We start from the raw sequence: 3,093 nt of genomic DNA on the forward strand, positions 1-3,093 counted from the left end.
TATACCAAGCCTCGTCTTTCCATATATAAATTCATTTAAAACTAAACTTTCAAGGTATTATAAATTATTATTATTATTTTATGTTGCAATAGTTTCTTGCATGAATTAGAAATTAACTAAGACCATATTCTGATTCTAAACATCTATACCTCAATTATGCTGCTTTATTTTATGTAATCATGTTCTCCAAAATGATTTCTTTAGTGGACAACCACATATATATTGTGAGTCTCTTAGTGAATTTCTAAACATCTTTTGGAAACTCTGAATCCTGAACATTTACATTATCTTCATTCAGAAATAGTTCCCTCCTTCAGGCACCTGACACTTCTCCTTGATATTTTCTCAGTAGAGCATTTTATAGAGAAGAAAACTCTAGATGACTAGTAATGGTATGGGTCTCTTGCCCAGTTTTGCTGGTGAGTTAGGTTGCACTCCGTAGGACATCTCCCTTATTTTAGTTTAGAATTCAGCCCAAATTTAATTTGAGACCACTAAAATTACCAAGGGATTTTTATTGAACCCTATATCAAGGAAAAAGTATGGAAGGGAAATAAATCTAAAAGAAAGTCTGAAATAATTATTTTCTGGTGTTTAAATCATTAACGTTCTATTCAGTCTATCCCACACCTTTTTGTAGCTGGAAATTCTAGAAATACAAAATTTCTAACATCTATTATCATATCATTGTATGGAAGTACATTTAAATCCCAGAAAAGGAAGAGAAAGGTAAGTCATGTATCTAGTACAGTGTCAAAAAGAAGTTTATGGTTCATATATTCAAAGTTGCTTCTATTGGAGGAGGATTACATGGTGGACAGATAGAGTTTTTTTCTAGATGCCAACTCCATCAGTTTTCCTGGATCACATTTGTTCATATATTTTATGACAAGTTCTGACAGTACATCCAATTTCACATTGTGAAGTTAAAACAGCTCATGAATTTTGGGGAGTGAAAATGGTAGTGAAAGCAATGGTAATGTTAATATTGATGCTATTAGAAAGGCAGTATTTATAATGCTTATAAATACTGGAACCAGACTCATATTGAATCTCCTCTGAATGGCATATTATCTGTGTTTCTATGAACAGTTTACTTATTTCTCTGTACCCCATGGGACTGCTATAATGAATAAGTGAATTAATGCACAAAAGTAATTTCAAATAGAACCTGGCATTTTAAAGGCTTATTGCATAAATTAGTAATATTTATTATTGTAGAAAATGATTCTTAGTTTGGATTAATTTTCTTCTATAAAACTCTGTCAAATCTCTTAATTGCTTCTAATATTTAACTTTCTAATAATGCCATCCATACTTGCTGAAAGTACTATTATCTGTCATGTGTTACAAATTTTGTCATTCCATTTTCTGATCTTTTACTTTTTTTCTCCAGGACACATATCTATTTATTCTTGATGGTGACACTGCGATGATGACAATGAGCATGATGATACCAAAGATGGCAACTTATAGCTACAATAAACATCATATTTGAAAGCCATATGGGAAAGTCACATTTTGATGCGGCGAAACATGCGAACAATGGCTCGGCGGATCTCCTTTGTCTTGGCGCTGTAGATGAGAGGATTGAGCACAGGAGGTACAAAAAGGTAGACATTGGACATGAGGACATGTATGTAGCGTGGGACATGCTTCCCAAAGCGATGCACTGTGGAGACCCCAATCATTGGCACATAAAAGGCAAGTACAGCCAGGATATGGGACACACATGTGTTGAGAGCTTTGAGGCGCTCCTCGTGGGAAGCAATGGCCAAGACAGAGCGCAGAATGAGCACATAGGAGAGGAAGATGGAAAACAGGTCCATGCCAAAGGTGGATACAAGAACAAAGAGTCCGTAGATGCTGTTGATAGTGATGTCAGCACAGGCCAGCTTCATCATGTCTGGGTGCAGGCAGTAGGAATGGGAAAGAACATTGGACCTGCAGATAGGCAGCCTCATGATGAGGAAGGGAAGAGGGAAGAGGGTGACGAAGCTCCGAGCAGTTATAGCTACACCCATTCCAACAATGACTTCATTGGTGAGCACAGTGGCATAATGCAAGGGATCACAAATGGCCACATAGCGGTCAAAGCTCATGGCCAGGAGAATTCCTGACTCCATCATGGAGAAGGAATGAATGAGAAACATCTGGATTAGGCAGGCATCAAAAGCAATGTCTCGGGCATTGAGACAGAAGGTTCTGAGCACAGTAGGCAGCGTGGCCAAGGACATTGCCACATCACTGAAGGACAGCATGGACAGGAGGTAGTACATGGGCTTGTGGAGGCTGAGCTCCACTCGCACAGCCTGCAGGATCACTGTGTTGCCCCCAAGGGCCACGGCATACATCACACAGAGAGGCCCAGCTAGCCAGGAGTGAGAGCTCTCCAGACCAGGGATTCCAGTCAGGAGGAAGGAAGCAGGACGAGTGACATTGAATAATCCCATGGCAGGAAGAAGCAGGACACTTTTCAGGGGAGACCTTCTGATCTGGGACTTCTGAGAGTTGTATTTAGTGGAAGAGAGGGAACCAAGGAGTGAGAGACACCTCAGACGATGTCTTCTCAGTTGGAAATGGATGCGTTCACGCAATCACTGTTTTGGGGAAAATGCAGGCAAACATCCTTTCTTTACATTTTATGGTCATCTGGCCACACCGGTTGGGCTGCTCTTTCCCTCTGTTGAATGGGAGAAGAAACACATTTGAAAAATACTTCAAAAATATCAATTATTTACAAGGAAAATATTTCAACTGTATTTTTTCACAAGTTTAACGTCATATAAGCATAATTGAATGGGAATGTTTTACCTGTAATTCATAGATAGTTGCTAAAAGGACACCAGGAATTTGAACTTTCAATAGCTCTTGGAAGTATTTCTTCAAATATATTCTTGAAAATATTGTTTAATTCAGATGTGTGACTGATTAATGAGAGCATCTCCCAGAGTGAGTTTGAGTTATGTATGTCACCAAGGGAGTGAAGAGGGAGGGGCAGTGGGATGCGGAGGAAATTGTTGCCTCTGGACATCATCATTTCATTATCAGAGTTGCTGTAAAAATAGCAACAAAGAAACCACATGTTTCTGC

General features: G+C 39.0%; 1 protein-coding gene across 1 annotated transcript; it reads right to left on the reverse strand.

The window, feature by feature from the left end:
• Positions 1-1,467: 1,467 nt before the first annotated feature.
• LOC118713503 (olfactory receptor 51I2) lies at positions 1,468-2,522 on the reverse strand. The gene has a single exon (XM_036428133.1). It carries the CDS (start codon positions 2,451-2,453, stop codon positions 1,515-1,517), a length of 939 nt encoding a protein of 312 aa, XP_036284026.1. The 5' UTR covers positions 2,454-2,522; the 3' UTR covers positions 1,468-1,514.
• Between the last annotated feature and the right edge of the window lie 571 nt (positions 2,523-3,093).

The sequence above is a fragment of the Pipistrellus kuhlii genome, unplaced genomic scaffold, assembly GCF_014108245.1.
Source record: "Pipistrellus kuhlii isolate mPipKuh1 unplaced genomic scaffold, mPipKuh1.p scaffold_m20_p_9, whole genome shotgun sequence".
In the NCBI taxonomy this organism is placed as follows: domain Eukaryota; kingdom Metazoa; phylum Chordata; class Mammalia; order Chiroptera; family Vespertilionidae; genus Pipistrellus; species Pipistrellus kuhlii.